Source organism: Poromitra crassiceps, assembly GCF_964638095.1.
Source record: "Poromitra crassiceps genome assembly, chromosome: 3".
Lineage (NCBI taxonomy): Eukaryota > Metazoa > Chordata > Actinopteri > Beryciformes > Melamphaidae > Poromitra > Poromitra crassiceps.
The window spans coordinates 80,072,557-80,094,868 of NC_139625.1; the positions used below are offsets into that span (position 1 = coordinate 80,072,557).

General features: G+C 43.5%; 1 protein-coding gene across 2 annotated transcripts in view; it reads right to left on the reverse strand.

Moving 5' to 3' along the window:
• The window catches only part of eif5b (eukaryotic translation initiation factor 5B), a 67,724-nt gene that overhangs the window by 17,146 nt on the left and 28,266 nt on the right, over positions 1 to 22,312 (reverse strand). For both annotated transcript variants that reach the window (XM_083633680.1, XM_083633679.1), the window contains exons 11-20: positions 19,966 to 20,067; positions 19,543 to 19,629; positions 18,905 to 18,964; positions 15,922 to 16,062; positions 15,445 to 15,575; positions 11,209 to 11,316; positions 7,374 to 7,484; positions 6,919 to 6,986; positions 2,790 to 2,931; positions 1,442 to 1,573 (exon numbers count right to left, since the gene is read on the reverse strand). In XM_083633680.1, the coding sequence (XP_083489806.1) occupies positions 1,442 to 1,573; positions 2,790 to 2,931; positions 6,919 to 6,986; positions 7,374 to 7,484; positions 11,209 to 11,316; positions 15,445 to 15,575; positions 15,922 to 16,062; positions 18,905 to 18,964; positions 19,543 to 19,629; positions 19,966 to 20,067 (1,082 nt within the window). The remainder of the gene's footprint in view (positions 1 to 1,441; positions 1,574 to 2,789; positions 2,932 to 6,918; positions 6,987 to 7,373; positions 7,485 to 11,208; positions 11,317 to 15,444; positions 15,576 to 15,921; positions 16,063 to 18,904; positions 18,965 to 19,542; positions 19,630 to 19,965; positions 20,068 to 22,312) is intronic.

Here is a 22,312-nt window from a genome sequence, read left to right on the forward strand (position 1 = left end):
TTTTGTATTTTAAATACATGTACTCCATTCTAACGAACCGTCAGGGCCTTCTAGGTATTCAGTGAAGGCCCAAGAAGAAATGGAAAAGAAAAGAATTTTCCCCCTAATAAATTATTTGTATTTGTTATTTATTAGTTTTTATTCACTGAAATAACAGTAATAATGTCCCTAAATTGTTATGATCTTGGACTCACTTTGTTTCAGCAAATATGGGGTTAAAATAGGACCAGCCTCCACCGGCAAATGGTAGTTGATTGACAGCAAGCCAGCAACCCTTTCGCGAAGACCCGACTCTGGTCATGACATGGGGACAACAATTTTGATGACGGGTGTTTTAACCAATCAGAATTCCATTGAGTTGTGGGGTTAGCCAATCACAATTAGTTGAGTTGTGGAGGGGATATTTCCAGGCATTCGCAAATACAAACCAACCAGGAGACGAGATGAAGCACAAGGAGGGAGGAGTTTATGATGTTGTGGTTGTGATGAAGTAGCAAATGGATGCGCGCAGTGGTAGTTTTCAAAGGATTTCTGGAGCTGTCAAGCTGCAAAAATATAATATTTTCGTCATTTCCACGCTAGCAACTGGGAACTTTACGCTTCGTTTACATGCAGTTCGGCACGAGATGCTCTATATTACTGCTGTGTGCTCGGAGGGCTTGCTTGTTGCTTTTCGGGAGGATGGGTTTTGTCATCAAGTGAACGTCATTGGTAAGTTAAACCGAACAGTATTACTGTTACTGTGTTACTGACAATCTGTCAGTATGTCACTGTCACTGGTTACGGTATAGAAGGCCCGGGTCTGATAGGCACGCTTCGCCACTGTCGTAGGCACTGGAGAGAAGGAACGCCTGGTGCCGACATGGGAGAATAATAACGTGCAAATTGCAACAAGTGCGGTTGCGCAACAGCAGGTCTGCCATGACTTGTCGGGGAAGGGGGGGGAAGTCACGTATGGAAATATTGCATTTGTGTTGGAGGATCAGGGATTAGTAATAGATTTAGCAAATGGTGCCACCAAACTTTTCAGACGAAAGGAGCAAAATCTCTTATCCTGAATTGTTACCGTTATTTTTGTTTGCAACAGCTGCCGTCTGTTGTAGCAGTGTTGCAAACTTTTGGAAAAAAGAAAATCTAATTGCGATTATTTTGACTGATATTGCAATATTAGAGGGAATGGTAATTGTTTTAATAATTATTCTCATTTTAATTGAAAGAAATTAAAATGACTATAGTGTGATTTTTGCAGGGATCTGTACCAAACTATTCTTAAGTCAGAATATGATGTGTAGGCAAGGCCATCTCTGCAGCACAACAATATGTAATTTGACACAAATTTCTCCTTTAACAAATATTGTGCCTCCTTGCGATTTAAAAAATTGCAGTCGGCCGCCATATTGCGATTTTGATTCAATTGAGATGAATAGGTCATGCTTGGCACCTGCTGGGCGAACTCCACGATGATGGACTTGGCACGCTCGTCAAACTCATCCTTGGTGTTCTTCTTCTGCTTCTTCAGCGTGACGACCACGTCCGTCTCAGGACTTCTCTTCCAGTCGTACAGACGGTCGATCTGACGCAACACACAGCAAACATCAGACCAACATACAGCCATGTCAGAACAACACACACACAACAACAAAACAACACACACAACAACAAAACAACACACACACCGTCAAGACAACACACACAATGACGTCAAGACAACACACACAAAAACAAAGCAACACACACAACGATGTCCCTCAGGACAACACACAACAACAAAACAACACACACAATGATGTCAAGACAACACACACAACAGCAAAACAACAGACGTCAGGATGACAGACACAACAAAACAACGGTCACGACAACAGACACAAAAACAAAAGAGACGTTGTCAAGATGACAGACAACAAAACAACAGATGTCAGGATGACCGACAAAAACAATGTGAGCACGACAATAAAATAAAGCAAGACACACAACAATGTCAGGAGGATAGACACAACATTTAAACAACAGACACAACAACAAAGCAGGAAAACCACAACTTCAGGACGACAATAAAATAGCAAAGGACAACTAGGGATGAAACAATAACTGGTTTTAATGATAACCGTGACAAAATTCCTTACGATAACCATACCGTTTCAAATTTTCATTATCATTAAAACCGTGGTACCGTGATTATCGTGTTACCATGATTACAGCGCTTTGAAAAACATGGTGTTCACTGTCCATCATCAACCAAAGTTGGCAACTGTCTCCCAGATGCAGATGAGCAGCCTCAGAGAAATGATTTCAGTGAGTGTATCAGTCCTTTTTGGGTCTGAGTTTTCAATATAAAACTTGGTGAAATTATTTCTGTGAGTATATTAGTACTTTTTGAACTTTTTCAGCACATTTCAACAATTCCATGATAATACTGATAATCGTGATAACTTTGGTCACTATAAACGTGATATGAAATGTTAATGTTAATGTATAATTTCATCTCTACAGACAACAAAACAACAGACACAAGGTCAAAACAAAAAATAAAACAAGACAACATGAGAATAACAAAGTAATACAAACACAATATCAACAACCGACAACACATTAGAACAGAGACAAAACAAAAAAACAGGCACAAGCCAATGGAAGAACCAATAAATAACTACAGAACATAAAACAAAGTCAGAACAACATCATCACAAAACATTACAACAGACAGAACGACACCAGAACAGCAAAAAAAAAACAAAAAAAAACAGCCATAAATCTGAAACAGTTTTGTCTCTATGAAAGCGACAGACCTTGTTAAGAGCGACGATGAAGGGGCACTTCTTCTCCTTCAGCAGGTTGATGGACTCCAGCGTCTGTGGCTCCAGGCCGTGCATGATATCCACCACCAGGATGGCTATGTCACAGAGAGAGCTCCCCCGATTCCTCAGGTTACTACAGAGACACAGAGAGAGAGAGAAGAGAGGAGAGAGCATGATGTTACCACTATGGCAGTGGTTCTCGAACTGGGGTCCGGGGACCCCCAGGGGTCCTTGAGGGGGTTCCCCAGCAAAAAGGGGAATCATTTATTTTCATGATAATTCCATCCACAAGTGAAATGTATGACTGTATTGGTCATGGGTTTCAGATACTTTCTGTGATAAAACATCTAAAACAGGGTCGGACGATGTCTACCAAGTTGAATCATCATGATGTCCAGTACGATGGCATCGTTGTTTGGGCGGGGTGAGGGGCAGCAGCAGTGGAGTAACGGAGGAGTGATGGTTGTTATAGGCCAGTGATTCCCAAACTGTGGGCCATGGAGGTACTGCAGGTGGGCCGCGAGTGGTCTGCCAATACTCCAGATTTTCGCGGGCAATCAAATGGCTGTAGCAGGGTCATTTTTAAAGCTACAGTGGAGATCCTGTTATCAGAAGACACTAGAAGACCTAAGGCATGCATTGGTACCAAGATATATAAAAGCTTGTTGGGAAGGGGGCTAAATAACGCTCCAAACATAAGTTACATTTTGGCGAGGGGAAACTATTTCAAAGGGGTCCCTTGACCTCTCAGCTCAATTTATCTGAATGAAAACTGGTTCAATAGGTACCCATGAGTCTCCCTTTTACAGATAAGGTAGCATTTTTCACAGCCGAACATAAAAAAAAAAAAACTCTCGTAACGGACAAGCCCGTCTTTTATTGTCACACGAACACCACAATACATGCATGCGGCCACAACACACTCATGCTGACGGTGGCCGGTGAAAAGTGTCCTCTGCATTTAACCCATCCAGGCATGTCCTTTCCTCCGAGGGGCAGGCCAGGAGCAGTGGTCGCTTTCTCGTACAGCGCCCGGTAGGGGTGTCACGGTACACAAAAGTCACGGTTCGGTACGTACCTCGGTTTTGGGGGCACGGTACGAAAATGGGGAAAAAAAGCAACAAATCCCAAATTCTGTTTTTTTCCCTTTGAATATGTCTGAATTCTGCTTTTTACGCTATTTTTACCATCAGAAATAGTGTCTAATATGTGGGATCTAGGCAATCCACACAAAAAGGTTTTACTCTAGAGCAGTGATTTTCAAAGTGTGGGGTGCGCCTCCCTCTCAGATGTCTGTATTCCAGCTGTTTGACAGGGCAAAGGCATTTCCCCCCACTTTAAATCTTTATTGTACACAAGTTTGTAAACAGAGCGCATGTGTGGAGTAGCCTAATACTCCCACCAACCCCTCCCCCTGTTGTATTTATGTAGCATTTTCGTTTGATGTAAGCACTAATTTGGAATCCTATCTAAAAGCGGCCACTAGGCGGCAGTGTTTCTTTAGTCAACGTCAAAATACCTACATGTTCAGAAGAAGAATAAAACGGCAGAAGAAGAAAAACTTCTTTACCCCTGTTGAAAGATACCCCCACTGTCTGACAGACAACGGGGTGGGTTTCACTTTCCCAGTAAGTACGGGAAAGAACCCTGTCAGCGCCTTAACGTTATTGGATGTGAGTTTTGTTTAGCATAATATGATTACGTTCGGTCATCTAATGGATTATTGGAACATGACAAGGAGTCATCGCCTCTTCCTCACCGCAGCTTGCCTGTCTGCATCCGCAGATGTCTGCTTGACCGCATCACTCATCCCACGCGATGTATGTTGCTTGTTTACAAGTTAACAGCCTTGTCAGTGTTATGTAACGTTTAGCCGCAACGCGCAACTATAAAGGACTTTGTCGCGGCTACGTAACGTTACATTGGCAAGCTTACCTCGTTGGCTTGATGTTGACAGAATTTGCAAAACAGCTTATCGCCACAAAACGTCCCATTCTGTGAACGCGGATTTCTATGGCCCTTGTGTTGTTTTGGTGTGTCTTCTGTGGCGTTTAATTCAATTCAATTCAATGCCGTTCAAACAGCGTTTAGGTGCTTCTGGATTTGACGTATTCGTCGTGTCGTTTCATGTACCGTGAAACGAGGTACCGTGAGGGTCATACCGTAAATTCACGGGACGAATACATGTACCGTGACACCCCTAGCGCCCGGGGACCAACTTCGGATGTTGTCGTCACTGGTCGGATGACGATGACGATCTGATCTTCTGCATGTTTTTAATGGGGGGGGGGGGGGGGGGGTTATATACGGAGGAACCCCCTGGGGGGAGCACGGGGAGAACATGCAAACTCCACACAGAGAGAAAGGCCCTTACGACGAAATACCCCACCTGGGCGGTAGGCACTGAAGATATGGGGGGGAACACAACCACAGCGCTCACAGTGTCCCAGGTGAGAATCCAACCCAGGACCTTCTAACTGTGAGGCGACAGCGCTACCGACTGCGCCACCGTACCCCTAATAGCTTGTGGAATAATTTCTTCTGTTATTCATCACATTTTCTCTCAACAAATGTGTTATTCATGCAAATGGGCCTACTTCTAATGAGTAAGGGGTTAGAAAACACTGGCAATCAGCTTTTGGGTATTTTGCTGAAATCCTTTTGTATGTGGATGGATTATTAAAGGATTGCTTTACCGGTAATCAACCCACTTTGTATCATATATAATCTAGGTAAAATAAGCACATGGCCAGTGTTTTGCCTTCTCTCTCTGTTTACCTCACGGTGAATTTGCTCCATGCTCCTGTTTGCAGAAACTCCGCCCCCACCAGCTGCAAGTCATTAGGGCTTGTGAAGTGCAATTCTCCGTGCAATTCTCCGTGGATGTCCGCATATTTAAAATTTTTTAATAAACAATAACAGCCAGCCTCGGAGCAGATTCTGCCTCTCCAGCACAACTTCCGCAGCTCCGTTGTGACGCGTAATGCGTCACAACGGAGCGCTTTGGCAGAGGAGGAAATGGGAGGAAAACACAGAGAGGTAAACACTGCACATGTGCTTATATTAGTGTGTTGATTACCGGTAAAGCCATCCTTTAAGATCCCTTATGCCGAAGTTCACATGCTCTGCTAATGATTATATATATATATATATATATATACATATACAGATCCTTTCCAAAAAAATGAATATCACGGAAAAGTTAGTTTTTTTCCATAATTCCTTTCAAAAAGTGAAACTTTCATAGATTGTAGATTCATTAAACACAAAGTGAAATATTTCTAGCCTTTATTAGTTTCATTTCTCATAATTTTGGCCTAAAGCTCCAGAAAACCCCCAAAACAGTATTTCAAGAAATTAGAATAGTGTGAAGAAAATAGTTGGTGGTCTAACCAGAACAGCGAAGCCACACTGCAGCCCAGAGGGAGTGCTTGTAATTTACACCGGCGCACGCTGAAACTGCGGAGTTTTCCTTTCAATTCTTCCTCCATAAAAACAAAAGGTGTTACCGGTGAGCACGTTATGTAATCGGTGTATGTCTCCCCAGTGGGCAGCTGTAGCTCAGGAGGTAGAGCGGGTCGGTCGTCCACTAATCGCTTTGGATAAAAGAGGTTGGTGGTTCGATTCCCGGCTCCTCCAGTCTGCATGTCGAAGTGTCCTTGGGCAAGACACTGAACCCCAAACTGCTCCCCTTGGTGTGCCAGCATGCCAGCGTGGTAACCTGCCGCCATCGGTGTGTGAATGGGTGAATGTACCTACCGACTGTAAAGCGCTTTGGATAAAAGCGCTTTACTATATAAATGCTTTGTTATATAAATGCAGGCCATTTACCATTTACCACTGGGTAACACCAGTAACAGTACCGCGGCAAGCCTATTGAGAACCACTGGGCTCTGTCACAGAGAGAGCTGCCTCTGTTCCTCGGGTAACTGCACACACAGAAAGACCACAATGACCCAGGCCCTGCGCGCGCACACACACGGAAAACAATGACCCAGGCCCTGCAGGATTCAGGAGTGAAACTGCTCTCTGCTGTAGTCCACAGTGCAGACTGGAGATTCTGGTAAAATCACTTTACAGTTTCACTCACGCACGCACGCACGCACACAGAGTGTGTTACCTGAAGGACTCGTGTCCTGGTGTGTCGATGATGAGCATCCCAGGAATCTTGATGGCTGTGTTGTCAAACTACAGACAAAATACTGACATTAACACTAATTTAAATACTAACACTAACATTAATAAAAACAGTTCATACTGATTTAATTATAAGCCAATATTAATTTGAGTACCAATTAATTCAAATGTAATGATTAATTAATACTGATTTAATGGCTGATACTTTTATATTTATATTTGATCAACAACAGCAGCAACAAATATAACACAGGGAGTAGCACTGAGATCTACGGACATCCCAGGGACTACAGATGTAGACTAGCCTTTTAGCTAATTCTGGCATATTTACAGTAATGTTAATCAATATGCACTGTTCCTGTCAAATAAATAAATAAATAAACAAACATCACTACACACTGGAGGAGCGTGCGACTGTGTAGTGTGTGTGGTACGTACATTCTTGACCATCTTGGTCTGCTCGACGAGGGTCTCCAGTGGAACATTTGTTGCGCCGATCTGCTGAGTGATGCCTCCTGCCTCCCCGTCCTGCACGTTGGTGTGCCGCAGCTACATACATACACAAACACACAACCAAGTACCAAGGTCATTACAACACCAGTGTTTCCCCTAGGATGGAGTTGTGTCACCACCGGTGAAACATTTTGGCTGTTTGAAGCCAGATTTAAAGGAATAGTAACAGTGGGATTAGACTGTTCTGTTGTGATGTCATTATTCAGTCTTTGCTCCTCTCCGCTCTGCCTCTGTCCTGCTGCTCCTTCACTCACATCTCCCTGCCTCACTACCTGTCCTGTCTATTAGGAGATACAGTCAATTAAATTGTATTTTGCAACATGTAAAACCAGTTTAAAAGTTGCTATCTCAAAAAAGAAAGAAAGGTATCCATTTGCTCCCCGAGCGCACCTAGACACACACACATGCTGCAACGGATCGCAGTTGATCCTTACCAGGCTCCACGGTCCGGCATGTATGTGAACCGCCAATTAATTGTAAGTTTAACCATCAGTGATACGGTTTAACTGCCACTGTTCCTTTTTGAAGCAACAATTAAAGGATGGGTTTTCCGTGGGGAATATGAATATATATTAAATCTCACGCCCCTAAGGTTTTCGAATCCGTTGAAATTTTTGAAATTGGAGGTTTACTCACAGAGATATCAACCGAAATCCACTCTGTGTGTGGGGGGGGGGTGCGGGTGCGGGGACTCGAAATACTACATTTCCCACAATGCACTGGGCTCGCGTGGCCTTCGTTTTTATGCCCACCCCTCAGGCATTTGGCTGATATCAAACTCCAGTAGGTGGCGGTAATGCACATATATGTTTGCCAACCGCCATAAAACTCAAAGAAGAAGAAGAAGAAGGCTTCGACAATAAAATATACAAAGAACAAGAAATAAATCGAAAATAAAATTGCCTCCAAATTGCACCAAATGTAAACGGTAGTATATATGTCGGGAGATGTCTTCATAAAAAAAAATTCATGCATTTTAAGGCATTTTCGTAGGAGTTACGCGCATCTGATGTTGTAACTATTTTCTGTAAAAATGTGTAAAAACGGGTACATTGCTCAGCGTTGATTTCGTTACTTCAACCCACCTACTACTAGATGTAAAATTTGACGAGCTTTCCAATGCCGCCAGTCCCGTGTCGATTAGTGCTTCCGTTCCCGAGATAATGGTCTCTTTGCAAGGAACTATGGGAAGCTAATATTAGCTACAGCAGGCTAGGCGGTTGAAAAGATGGCTGCGTTTTTGTTTTGGTCAAGGCCTCTGAAGGGGCGTGGAGGACCTCTAGAGGCGGGACCATGGCCAACAACAGTTGTAGTTCATAGGTGCACGACTTCCGCAAGGCGGACTTGGGCCAGATGACGCGAAACGCGTCGGCTGGCCCAAAAAATATGTGAGAGATGCTTGATATCTCTGGCAGTGAATATCCAATTTCAAAAATTTCAACGGATTCGAAAACCTTAGGGGCGTGAGATTTAATATATATTCATATTCCCCACGGAAAACCCATCCTTTAACGTTACCTACATCGATGCAGAGTCGCAGTGAAAAGCCTACAGACAAGAGGAGAAAGAGCGAGCGAGTGATTAAAGCCGTCCTTTCCCCTCAATTAAGTGACATCCCTTAAGCTGGGCTCAGACTACAGGAGTTTGAAAATCCTAGCCGATTTAGAAATCTGGCTGCGTCACGCACATAAGGAGAATCTTCACAGATTTTATTCTCTATAATCTCAAACATGCACACACTACAAGATTTGAAAATACTGGCACACCACACACTACAGGATAGGGATGTTCATCAGTTATCGAAAATCGATAATTGATCGTTAAGGAATGGAATCGATCATGTGGAATTCTTATCGATTATTGTTATTATTAAAAAACAATAATTGCGGACTAGGTTTGGGTGGAATTCGTTCCTCCTCGCCCCACTCAATTGCACAGCCGACTAACGTGAGGTGGAGCTTCATATAGTCTCTAGTTTTCTGGCTGGGCACGGGCCTTTGTGCCAACAAAACTGTTTTAAACATGGGGAATTCACACCGGCATGCGCCGGGGACAGCAGAGTGTTGGAGAGGAGACACATTGAAATAAAGAGTTAATTGAGGAGAACACATTGTATTTCGTATTTTCTGCCATAGGCATTCATTTTGTAAAAAAAAAAAAAAAAAATTATTAATATGATCGATAATCGATAATTCATCGTTAATTTTCCCCGATTTTCGATTTTGGACATTTTTCAAAATGAACATCCCTACTACAGGATATAATAACGATTATCCTGGAGCAATGGGGAAACACTGATACTACAGCACTAAGTTTGGAAAAATATGATTTTGCATAATTTCTGTGAATTTTTATTGGGAAAATCATTCCATAACTTCACTCTCATACAATGTAGTGTCACCAAAATCACGTCACACATCAATGGCCTCCTGCTGGTTATACTACAGCACAAGTTTGGAAAAATATGATTTTGCATTACACTTCTTTTTTTTGCTGATCCGAAAAATGATACACACACACACACACACACAGTATTATACTTCTTTTTTTGCGTCACTCCATCCATGGCTGTACCCCACTTAGCTACAACCCAGGTAAGACTGTCCACCTGAAAATTGTGATTTGACAAACAGTTTAACTTTATATGTGACCCATACTGGGTGACCGTTTAGAGGGCATTATCTAGCTGCTAGCTAGCATTCATTCTTCCAATTATTCATTCTTAATTGCCGTTTTTCCCGAATTAACTTGCATCACCACACTTGTATTATCAAACGTATTTACTTTATTTAAATGTAATGACATTTTCAATTATAGTACTCTTCCGGTCTCCTAAATGACAGCTTGTGATTGGCTAGACAAGTCTCCCAAGGGGGGCATGCAAGTTGAGCTGTCTCTATCGTCGAAATATCTCTGGCACACAGAGAGACAGACACACATATTGGTGTGGGAATTCATAGTGAACGACTGCGGAGGAGGGAGCGAGCAAGAGCACGCCCATAAGAATTCTTCTCCTCTCCTCTCTCCTCACCACAACCAAAACAAAAACAAAAACAAAAATACCTGTGGCTAGCAGCGGCTGCTGTTTTTCTGGGGTGGCGCAGATCTAGAATATATATAGGGGAAACACTGAACATACAGTAGGCGCCCCGTCCCATAAACCTCGCAAGTCGAACAAAAAAACAAGAGCAATTTGATTATTGGCGCTAGCGATGTCTGTCTTCTGTCCAATACAATGGAACTGGATGGCACTCGGCTTGTGGTGCTCAAAGCACCAAAAAATACATTTGAAAAACTCAACTGCAATGTCTCTTTCCAGAAACCCGGTTACTCAAGATAATCCATAGACCTGTGAGCAGTTTTATGTAGGAACTATTTTCTTTTGAAATACACTCGCTAGCTGCTAGTTATTTCCTACATGAAACTGCAGCTAGTTAGCTGCTGCTGCTAGCTGCAGCTTCCTGTAGGAACTATTTTCTTTCGACTGAACTATACCCACTAGCTGCTAGCTAGCTGCAGTCCCTGTAGGAACTATTTTCTTTTGACCGAACTACACCCGCTAGCTGCTAGCTAGCTGCTGCTATTTGCTAGCTAGCTGCTGCAGCTTCCTGTAGGAACTATTTTCTTTCGACTGAACTATACCCACTAGCTGCTAGCTAGCTGCAGTCCCTGTAGGAACTATTTGCTTTTGACCAAACTACACTCGCTAGCTGCTAGGTAGCTGATGCTAGCTGCAGTTTCCTGTAGGATCCAGTAGTACCTTGTCGAGGATCTTGGTCTTGCCAGTGTCGACGTGTCCGAGCACACAGATCACCGGGGCTCTCAGTCTGTCCGGGTCCGTGTTCTTCAGGTTCTCCGCTCGCCGTTTCTATGGAAACATACACATGGGGGGGTCACCAGATGCCCCACGATACGATATGATCACGATATTTAAGTGACGATATGCTAGTTTGGCGATATATAGACTATTGCGATATATTGTGATTCATTGCCTTTTTTCCACTACAAATGATGTTGACAAAGGAAAACTTTGTCAACATCTGTTTTATCTAAGATAAAGTTTCCAGTCTATCTCACGTCAATCATTTTTGCAGCAAAATTGTCAAGCAGACAGACTGACCAACACTGTCATAAATTGTCAGCACCTGACAATTTATATAATAAAATATCGCGATACCTAACGTGGCATCCACACGATACGATATATTGCCACACAAAATATTGCGATAATATGCTGTGTCGTTTCCCCCCGCCCCCACCCCTACACACACAGCAGCTCAGAGACCAGCTCAACCCGACAGCATCAACAAATCAAACGCTCCCTGTTTGTCCCAGGCCGTCACCAGCCAATCCCACAACCAATCAGGACAGCTATTCAGAAAAGAGGCGTTCCTACTGTCTGTCATTGACACAATCAGGGGTGTGTGTGGGTGTGTGTGTGTGTGTGGCATTCACGACTGCAAAAAGTAGTTGACTAGTCGATTAAGTTTTATCAACTGATTGCAATAATATAAACAGAGTACACACAAACGCATATCTAAGAAAAAAAAATACATTTTAAAAAGCGATTTTTGGGAGATGTGAATTGATTCAGAATCGTGGCAGATAAAAATTATGATTCTTAGATTAATAGATTTTTTGGGACACCCCTACTGCACCTTGCTAAAACCACAAAAGAATGATGACTAAACCATGCACAGTGGCGACTAGTGGGATTACTGCAGTGTTGTAGTTGAGTCCTGGACTCATTTTCAAGACTTGTGACTCGACTTGAGCACTGATGACGCATTCGGACTTAGAAGTAAGTTGGAGACAAGGACTCGGACTTGTTAATTGATAACACAGTTGTTATTTTCTGTTATTTTTTTGTAATAGGCCCTAATAATTTGGCATAAAATATTGATAGCTATATTAAAGAGGACATGAAACATTTGATCGCTGGTCACATTACTAGCAGATTATTGGCAGCCAGTAATATTGCTTTTTGATGTGAGCAAACACTAACCTGAGGCCTGTACTACGAATGTTGTATTAGAAGATCCAGGATCTGTCCCTTGATCTGGTTTGTCTAAACCAGATCAGCTCGATTGTAGTTAACTTGTACTACGAACGTCGATTGGCACTCGTTAACTCGAACCAGGTTTTTCTAATCAAGCTGACAGCGCGTGCACATGAAAATGCCCGTGCACTGGAGCTCGTGCCCGCAAAAGAGGCGTGGTTTTTAACAACTGCCAATCACAGTGCAATATGGACTGCTCCAACTCTGACAGCGCCAGACACGCCTATTTCCTCATTCTATGAAACTGCAAATAAAAATCTGCGTTGGATATTATTACTGTTCCCGAATGACTGTCTAAAGTGACCACTTTTATCCACACAAGTAATTTATTTGAAGAGCGGTTTCGTAGGCTATCTACAGCTCTCTATCTACAGTCTTTTGTGGAAGCAATGTGTAATCTATCTCAGTCCAAAATCCATATAGACCATTTAGGCTCAATGACTGATTGAATAATTCCTATAGGCGCAGTGATCAGAGTTTTAGCGGATATTTAATGTAGCCTGTCAGAATGAAAATCCGCGTTGGATAGTCTGCTGAAAGACTGTCTAAAGCTGACGCTTGTATTCACATCAGTCATTTGATTTACTTTGATCAGCGATTTCTATTTCCTACAGCAGCTTTTTGCGAGTGTAAAAATGTAAATGTGTAATCTCAGTCTATAAATTTCCACAATCTGTAAGCCTATTTAGACCATAGATTTAGAAACGCATGCTCAATGAATAACATAATGATATCCTAATAGCCTATAAAAGAGAAAACTGCTGAACTGAATTGAGACGATGCGGGCATAGTTTTCATTGATAAAAACTAGCCTATTTTGTGGTCACATGGCTATTGTAATGTCAGCAGAGTCGCATATCTCCATATTTCATATAATGATGCTGGAAATATGAAGTTCAATCACATCATACAGGCCAAAAGCAACACAGTTGCAGCTGCAAAATGCAGGAGTCGCCTAGATATGAATCATCTTAATATGGGATCGCCTGTGTGCAGGTGATCCCATATTAAATTGCTTAGATGTAGTAGGCTATTCCAGCATGTAGGCTATGACCATTTCAATTCCAACCCAACGTCAGCCTCAGCTCCGTTGCGCACACGGCACCGTGCGCTTTGGAGACGTTTATGTAACCTTTTTATGCCGGTTTAGTGATATTTCTCCACTCACTATTCAGCTGCAATCGATCAGCGGGATCAAACAACGTATCTAGGCTACTTGAGAGCACAAAAATGAATATATAAAAACATATTCCAAAGTGGTAAGTAGGGCTTAATTAAAATAGCCAACAAGTGCAAGGCTTTAGTCCTTGATTAACATTAACATTGATTAACATTACTCATTCAACATTACAATTCGTGCTCCTTCCTAGATGGGAAACTCGTCCAGAAAGGGGTTGGCCATTTTTCCAAACTGCTGATTCGATTGGTTCGTGGGCAGTGTATTTAAGGTCTAATCTTATCCTTGCAACTTAACCTGCTGCGGACCAGGTTAAGTGTGAAGCATAAGTTGCTATGGAAATATATGTCGGTAAGAAGTTAACTTGCTTTGTAGTACGGCCAAACCAGGTTTAAACCTGAAGTTACCTCGCTAAACCACTAATCTTGCTTTGTAGTACAGGCCCCTGGTCCCTGTGTTCAGAGAAGCTGAGGTTGAGGCTTATTTTGGTGTTTGAACATAACTGCTTGCTACTGCTCTGCATTGGCCACGTGATGTGTGGGCAATTATACTGCTTCAGTGCAAGTTGACTGGCAAGGTTTGCTCTTCTACAAGAAGAAGTTAGACATTCACGTTGAATTGACAGTTACAGTTACATGAATGATACAATATGTGTCCATTCAAGGTATGTCCAGTCCCCCTTTTTCCTTTCTTTTTACAAAAACTAAAACAAAGAAACAAGTCTGCAGTCCAGCAAAAACGTTCACATCCATCCAGCCAGACAACCAACATAAAATGTGACACACACAATCACACACCCTATCTTCCAAGCATACGAGCTAGTGCCAGAAGCTTACAGGCTGCATTTCAGGAGCCTTAAAAGAAACGCAGGGCAGACTTATGTGGACTTGCCCAGGGAGAAGAGCACCTTGTTTGACCGGTGGTGCTTGGCCTGTAAAGCTGATGACCTCGCCTCAGTACGTGAGCTTATGTTGGTGGCGGAGTTCAAGAACTGTGTGCCGGAGTGAACCGTCATGTATTTAAATGAGCATAAAGTAGCCTCCCTGCAGCAGACTGCTACACTAGCAAATGAGTTTGATCTCATTCACAAGAGTGGCTTTAACAATAATGATTCTTCCTCCTATCATGAATGATGCCTCACAGAGCTCCAACAACACAGGTGTCCCTCAGACCAGCACACCTGTGAGTACTTAGATTGAGAAGCTGTGCTTCTTCAGTCACAAGACTGGTCACAGAGTCCAGGGCGTTGAAGGTGAAGCAGCAAGGCCTTAGGGTCAGCTTCAAAATGGCTGAAGGCGTTACACTAAGCATCATCTGCCGGTGGTCAGCCCACCAATCAAAGAGTGCCAGAGCAGGTAACTCCTTCCATCCCTCCTAAACCTGCATTTCTCATAGGGAGGCACCCGAATGGCACTTGGATGAGGAAGGAGGCGGGGCCAGGTACCCCACCTGGCCGTTCCTGAGTAGTCTCTCAAGTCAGATTGTCTCTTCTACATTTTGTGAATGCATCATATACAGTCTACTTCACGCCCACAGAGCCTGGTCAAAGGAAGTTGGGGAAAAAACACTCCCGACTGGAGGAAGTTCGAACCGATGCAGACTCATGTAATGCGGACTCGACTGGGACTCTTCTCTGGTGACTCGGGACTCAAACACTGGGGACACGAGACTCAACCTCGGACTCGACATATCGTGATTTGACTACAACAACAGTGCTATTCTGTGAAAGCCCCATTGTGTGTGTGAGTGTGGTACAGTACCTCTATCCGTCTCTTGGCGCGCTCGTAGAGTTTCTCCTCTTTGGTTAGTCCGTCGTCGTCGCTCTCGCTGCTCTCCTCCTCGCTCTCCTTCGCTCCTTTCCTCTTCCCCTGCACCACCACCTCCTTCCTCTCTTGGGGGAGACAATATAACACATTATCGTCTATCCAGTCTATCGTCTAACAAAATGCAAGGTCAAATGATTCCAGTTTGTTTAAAGCCCTTGGCACACCAATCAAACATTCTACAACAAATACATGTTTTGTTTGGTGTGCCATGGCTGTCTTCCTTGTTTGGAGATGTTTGGTCAGATTCCACATGTTCAAACCTTGTTTGTCTGTGTTTAGCCCATGGCACACCAATCAAACATTTTCCAACAACTGCCAGTTGTTGGATAATGTTTGATTGGTGTGTTTAATGTTTAATGGTGATTATTTTTGACAGGATAATCATGACATGACATTTTCAAATGGTCCCACCACTATCGCCCTCCTCCTCCTCCTCGCTCTCCTCCTCTTCATCTTCCTCCTCCTCCTCTTCCTCCTCCTCCTCCTCTTCCTCGCTGCCGTCGGGCTGTGAGGCAGCAGTCTCCTTCACCTCTATGTGAACCTTCTTCAACTCTGACAGAGCGACATTGTGAGAGACACAGAGAGTGAGAGAGATAGACAGAGAGAGGGTTAGGGTTAAGTGTGAAGCACTCCTAGATCATCTGCAGCAGTTCTGTCAGACCTGGGCCCTGACAGTCAACATAAAAAAGACTAAGATCATGCTGTTCCAGAAAAGATCCAGGTGTCAGGGAAACAGACTCCAGTTTGTCCTGGGCTCCACCACCATAGAGCACACAAACACATACACTTATTTAGGACTAAAACTCAGCTCAACCGGGAACTTCAACATGGCTGTGAATGACCTGAGGGAAAAGGCAAGAAGGGCTTTTTACGCCATCCGAAAATCCATCCAAATTAATATCCCAATCCCAATCTGGCTCAAAATTTTCAAAACAGTAATCCAACCAATCGCCCTATATGGTAGTGAGGTATGGGGCCCACTAGCAAACCAGGAATTCTCTAACTGGGACAAACACCAAATTGAGATCCTTCACACCGAATTTTGTAGATTCATCCTAAAAGTACAAAGAAAAACCCCAAATAATGCATGCAGAGCGGAACTTGGCCAATTCCCTCTTCTAATTGACATTCAAAAAAGAGCCATTACATTCTACAGACACCTCAAAACTAGTGACCCCTCCTCCTACCATCACCAAGCCTTACAAAGCCAAGAAGAGCGCATAGAGAGGAGCCCCCTCAGCCAGCTGGTCCTGAGACTGACTCCCAACCCCCCCCAGCATCAGGACAGCCCTCAGTCTACCCGGCCCAACCAAATTATCACAAATCAAAAAGAAAACTATATTACCTATTGGAAGAATACCACAAAAACCCAAAGTAAACTAGATTGCTATTTGGCCCTAAATCGAGACTACACGGTGGCAGACTACCTGACCACTATTACTGACCCAAAAATGAGGAAGACATTGACCAGGTACAGACTCAGTGATCATAGCCTGGCAATAGAAACAGGCAGACACCGACAGACCTGGCTACCCAGAGAGGAGAGGCTGTGTTCACTCTGCTCCCAAGGAGAGGTGGAGACAGAACTACACTTCCTGTTAAAATGTGACAAATATAAAGAAATTAGAGCATCATTCACCCCCCAAATTAACCGGATATACAAAGAATTCGAAAATGTCACAGACACATCTGCACTCCAATACCTCCTTGGAGAGAAACCCGAATGCACCGTCTTAGCAGCCCATTATGTGTGGAGCTGCCAGCAGCTGAGGGACAGCCAGTGGACAGGAGAGCCGTCCACATCTGGCTGAATTAGCTAGCTTAGTGATTGTTTTTATTTTATTGGTTTTACTGCTTTTTATTGCTTTGATTTAATCTTTTATTTTATCGTGTTTTACTTAGGTCACAGTTTTGTGACCTATAATTAATGAGTAACAAAATGTCTTATTTTGCTTATTGCTTATATTATATTAATATTTTATTCTATTCTATCTTATTCTATTATATTTTATTCTTTTTTGCTTTGTTTTGTTTTTCACTCTCTTCTGAAGATTTCAAAATAACAACGGTTATTTACAGATTCTGTGAATTTTTGTTAATATACTGTAATTGCTCACTATTTTGCACTATCACCATTTAACTGCCTATTTATTACAGTTCTGTTATTATTCTGTATAGATCCCGGTCAACAATGGTCTTCTATTGTACTCTATACTATCACATTCCATTTAATTTTCTTTTATCTTCCTTTTTGAATATCTTCAGATTTGGTGATTTATGTTACTGGGTAACAAAATGTCTTGTTTTCTGTTTTTGATTCTTTGTAACTGCTAAGTGTTGCTAATGTATGCTTTGGCAATGTAAGATGCACCTTATCATGCCAATAAAGCCCTTTGAATTGAATTGAATTGAATTGAATTGAATTGAATTGAATTGAATTGAATTGAATTGAGAGTGAGAGAGACAGAGACAGAGAGAGAGACAGACAGAGAGAGAGACAGACAGACAGAGTGAGTGAGAGACAGACAGACAGAGAGGGAGAGAGAGAGACACAAGCAAGAAAAAGTCAGAAAAGTAGCAGCAGTGAGCATCCGGGTAGTGTTGCAGTAGATTATGTGCCTACCAACACGAGGGTCGCAGGTTCGCACCCCCGTGTTCCCTCCGGCTTGGTCGGGCATCCATACAAGCATGACAGAAAAAATAATAATAAAAAAAAAAGATAGGGAGGCTCCAGCTGTGTTATGAGCAAAGCTAGGCTGCTGTGTTTCTCCCTCTCCACGATGTTGATTTCTTCTGACCATGGGGAGCAATTTCAAGTGTTTCATCCCAAAACATTTGTCAGCTGATACTTGCTTGTCATCCAGAGAGGTCTGTTATCCACAGTACTATGTTCAAACAGCTGGACATTGTATGCACTTGTGGAAAACCCTGGTAGCAGTAGCAGTTAGTAAACAGTAGCCTCATTCACACAGGCTGTGAAAGCGGTAAATGTTGCGTAATTAGTAAGCTTCGCCCCCGGTGTGAAAGTGGTGAAAGTGGGGTGGTGGATAATTGTGTTAAGCCTTTCGTTCTGCCAGTGGAGGTAGTCATAGCCCCGAATCGACCGTCTGTCTGAAAGGGCACGCCTCGGGAAGACGCAAATCCCAGCTAATTCATAAAAAATTACAGCAGGACTGAGGGAAAACCACCTCCAGATTGAAGTTCTACTATCAGAAATAAGATAACAAAATCCTATCTGCAGTCTGTCTCGCCTGTTGTGCGTTAGACTCCTCGGATATAATAAAAATCTCTCTCGCAAAATCCATTGCGGCCTGCTTTATGCGGGTCGATCAACATCGGCTAGGGAAAATCAATCGTCAATTCGGCCATTGAGTCGGCAATATACAATCCTCACCTTTCTCCTCGTCAGTGGCAATGGCCTCCCAGTCATCCACAGCAACTTCTGGCTTCACCTCTGAAGAGAGAGAGACAGACACACACACACACACAGAGAGAGAATACTGTAAATTATAAAGCAATATTTTTTTCCAAAGCAACATGCCTGTTAATGTGTCCATTTTTATCTTTCCTTTTTGTTACTTTTTGTTTATTTGTTTATCATTTTTATTATCATTATTATTATTATTTATTCTGTATATTATTTTGCGTTATGATTCAAATGTAATGATATGGTGAGGCTCCATTATAAGCCCTCCTCTGGTTTCTTACCTCACCAGCACAAGTCTTTTTTTCTCTCTCTTTCCTTTGTGAAAGATGCATTTATGTTTGTTTGTACTTTCGATGGGCTACAGTATCTTCATACTATAATACAAAATGTCCGTCTGAGCACATTTATCTCCACAGCCATTGTGCCGAATCCGATCACCTATAACATTTGCCAAACACTCTTCAGGGGCCTGGAATGAATCTGGTGTAAATAAATAGATAGATAGATAGATAGATAGATAGATAGATAGATAGATAGATAGATAGATAGATAGATAGATAGATAGATAAATAATGGGGGGCTGCCCCCACGTCTCTCTCTCACACCTGGCACTGCAGGTGGAGTGTCCACCTCCGTCTTCATGGCAACCGGCTCTGGAGTCGCTGGCGTGGGTGACATCACCTCTGAGGTTTCTATGAGGAGAGAGGAGGGGCATGTTGTCTTCACATGTTTCTGTACAAAGTCAATCAGGTAGCTGATTGGCTGCAGTGTTAATTAAGCTAGTTAATTAGCAGTGTTGATTAACGTAGTTAATAGTGTTAACTGATAGAAAAGTCAGTGTCTTTTTGGACATGTTGGTTTTCACAAGTGAAAATTTTTCTCACGTCGTATCATTACATCACTTATGACTTAATGTGAACATTTCAATTTACAGATCAAGTGTTTTTTTCCCCTTTTCCCCCAAAATATGTCCCTTTCTATTACACATGACAATATTTCACCTGTTTTCACATGTGTGGCATGAGTACCTTCAGGACTGGGCGCTGTTGGCTTCTCTGGCTTCTTCTTCCTCTTGTCTCCATACACCGGCTTCTTCTTTGGCATGCCGTCTTTGCATGGCACTTCAACACCTGCACACACGCATGCATGCACGCACACACATATGTACGCACACACACATGCATGCAGACACACACGCACCAAGCAGCATGTGAAAAAAATAAGTTTTTTTCGGATGTGTGTCGTCTGTCAGGTTGTCTCCTCACAGAGGAAGGCTGTGCTTCTCTTGCCTCAGCTCTGAGCTCCAACCCCTCCCATCTGATGGTCTGTGCACTCCGCAGCAATTTTTTCTGCTTGTACTGGCTTGGAGTAGCTGCTGCTGCCCCATTCGTTTTGTATCGGATACGTCACACATCGCCTACCAAAGCATGCTGGGATACCGCGCGGCGGACGACAGGTTTTTTCCAGATTTTTCTCCCAATTTTTCTCCCCAATTATACTTGGCCAATCCCCCCTGCTCTCCCGGGTCGTTGCTCTCACCGACTGCCTGACGAAAGGTGCCGACAAGGGCGACTAGTCGAGTCAAGTTTATTTGTATAGCCCTAATTCACAAGCATGTCCCAGAGGGCTTCACAGAAATTATGTCTAGCTAATTCTAGCTGACACAACAGTAGCAAATTACAGTAGTAATGATAACACATTGAACAATTGATAGAGAAATATAGAAATATAGGATAGAGCAGAGGAGAGCGCAGGAGAAGGGAGGGGGGAGGGAGAGCGGGGGGAGGAGAGAGCAGGGAGAGGGAGGAGGTGGGGAGGGAATATGAAATGTGGGGGAGGAGAGGACAAGGAAGGAGAGGTGGGGAAGGAGCAGGGGAAGGGGGAAAGAGAAAGAGAATGGGTGCAATGCTTTAGAATAGTGTGGGGGGAGAGTTCAGGAAGGGGAGGAGGTGCGGAGGGAGAGCAGGGGGAGTATGAGAGAGAATATGTGGAGAGAACAGGGAGAGGAGGGCTAGCTGACACAACAGTAGCAAATTACAGTAGTAATAATAACACATTGAACAGTCATATGATAGAGAAATATAGAAAATATAGAATAGAATGGGTGCCATGCTTTAGGGTAGCATGGGTGCGACGCTTTAGAATAGTGGGGGAATAGTGGGGAGGAGAGATCAGGAAAGGGAGGAGGTGGGGAGTGTGCAGGGGAGGGAGAGCAGGGGGAATGTGAGAGAGGAGAGAGCAGGAAAGTGATGAGGTGGGGAGGGAATGGGAAATGTTGGGGAGTAGAGGAGGTGGGAAAGGAGCAGGGGAAGAGGGAAAGAGGAGAGCGCAGGAGAAGGGAGGGGGGAGGGAGAGCGGGGGATGTGGGGGAGGAGAGAGCAGGGAGAGGGAGGAGGTGGGGAGGGAATGGGAAATGTGGGGGAGGAGAGAACAGAGAAGGAGAGGTGGGGAAGGAGCAGGGGAAGGGGGAAAGAAAGAGAATGGGCGCCATGCTTTAAAATAGAATGGATGCCATGCTTTAGAATAGTGGGGGGGGGGAGAGTTCAGGAAGGGGAGGAGGTGGGGAGGGAGAACAGGGGGAGTATGATAGGGTATGTGGAGAGAACAGGGAAAGGAGGGCTAGGTGACACAACAGCAGCAGATAACAGTAGTAATAACACATTGAACAATCATATGATAGAGAAATATAGAAAATAAGGAAATATAGGATAGAATGGGTGCCATGCTTTAGGGTAGAATGGGTGCCATGCTTTAGAATAGTGGGGGGGGGGAGAGTTCAGGAAGGGGAGGAGGTGGGGAGGGAGAACAGGGGGAGTATGATAGGGTATGTGGAGAGAACAGGGAAAGGAGGGCTAGGTGACACAACAGCAGCAGATAACAGTAGTAATAACACATTGAACAATCATATGATAGAGAAATATAGAAAATAAGGAAATATAGGATAGAATGGGTGCCATGCTTTAGGGTAGAATGGGTGCCATGCTTTAGAATAGTGGCAGAATAGTGGGAGAGGATAGAATGGGTGCCATGCTTTGGGGTAGACTAGAGCCAACGGTGCGGGACACACTGCAAAGACTAGGACCACAGACACCCAGACAGTCCGATGCTGACCTCCTGGCCTGGTGTGTCTGGGGCTTAAGGTGTGAGTTTAAGAGTTAAAATAAGGGGTGTGTTTGTTTGGTACTCACCCTGGGCCTGCAGCATCATACGGTGAGAGTTTAGGAGATAAAATAAGGGGTGCGTTTGTTTCGTCCTCACCCTGGGCCTGCAGCATCATAAGGTGTGAGTTTAGGAGTTAAAATAAGGGGTGCGTTTGTTTCGTCCTCACCCTGCGCCTGCAGCATCATAAGGTGTGAGTTTAGGAGTTCAAATAAG